General features: G+C 58.3%; 1 protein-coding gene across 1 annotated transcript in view; it reads right to left on the reverse strand.

Moving 5' to 3' along the window:
• Positions 1 to 259, reverse strand: part of EPHB3 (EPH receptor B3) — a 14573-nt gene extending 14314 nt beyond the window's left edge. The window contains exon 1 of the mRNA XM_009579355.1: positions 188 to 259. Within this exon, the coding sequence (XP_009577650.1) occupies positions 188 to 256 (69 nt within the window). The 5' untranslated portion in view covers positions 257 to 259. The remainder of the gene's footprint in view (positions 1 to 187) is intronic.
• Between the last annotated feature and the right edge of the window lie 285 nt (positions 260 to 544).

The raw sequence follows: 544 nt of genomic DNA on the forward strand, positions 1-544 counted from the left end.
CCCGTCTCCGGATGAGTTGTCCATGCCAACTCAGAGGTCACCCACTTCGTGTCCATCAGGGTCTCTGGAGGGAGAGGGAGGAGAGAAAGAAGTAATTGGAGACGAAGGCCAAGATTAGAGGGAAAAAAACCCAGGAGGAGTGGGGGAGAGGAGAGCCGAGGCTGACATTTCTGCGGAAAACAGCAACTTGGGGGGTGAGACCCGTCTCCGGATGAGTTGTCCATGCCAACTCAGAGGTCACCCACTTCGTGTCCATCAGGGTCTCTGGAGGGAGAGGGAGGAGAGAAAGAAGTAATTGGAGACGAAGGCCAAGATTAGAGGGAAAAAAACCCAGGAGGAGTGGGGGAGAGGAGAGCCGAGGCTGACATTTCTGCGGAAAACAGCAACTTGGGGGGTGAGACATGGTGGGAGGAGGGGGGAGCGGCGCAGACAGACTCCAGATTTCTCTTCTCCTGTCAGGAGAACAGGAAGAGCGAGGCGTCCCCGGAGAGCCGCGCCGGAGCAGGGAAGCAGCAGGACGAGGAGCTGGCCAGGTGGCGAGGGG

The sequence above is a fragment of the Fulmarus glacialis genome, unplaced genomic scaffold (genome assembly GCF_000690835.1).
Source record: "Fulmarus glacialis isolate BGI_N327 unplaced genomic scaffold, ASM69083v1 scaffold24026, whole genome shotgun sequence".
Classification (NCBI taxonomy): Eukaryota; Metazoa; Chordata; class Aves; order Procellariiformes; family Procellariidae; genus Fulmarus; species Fulmarus glacialis.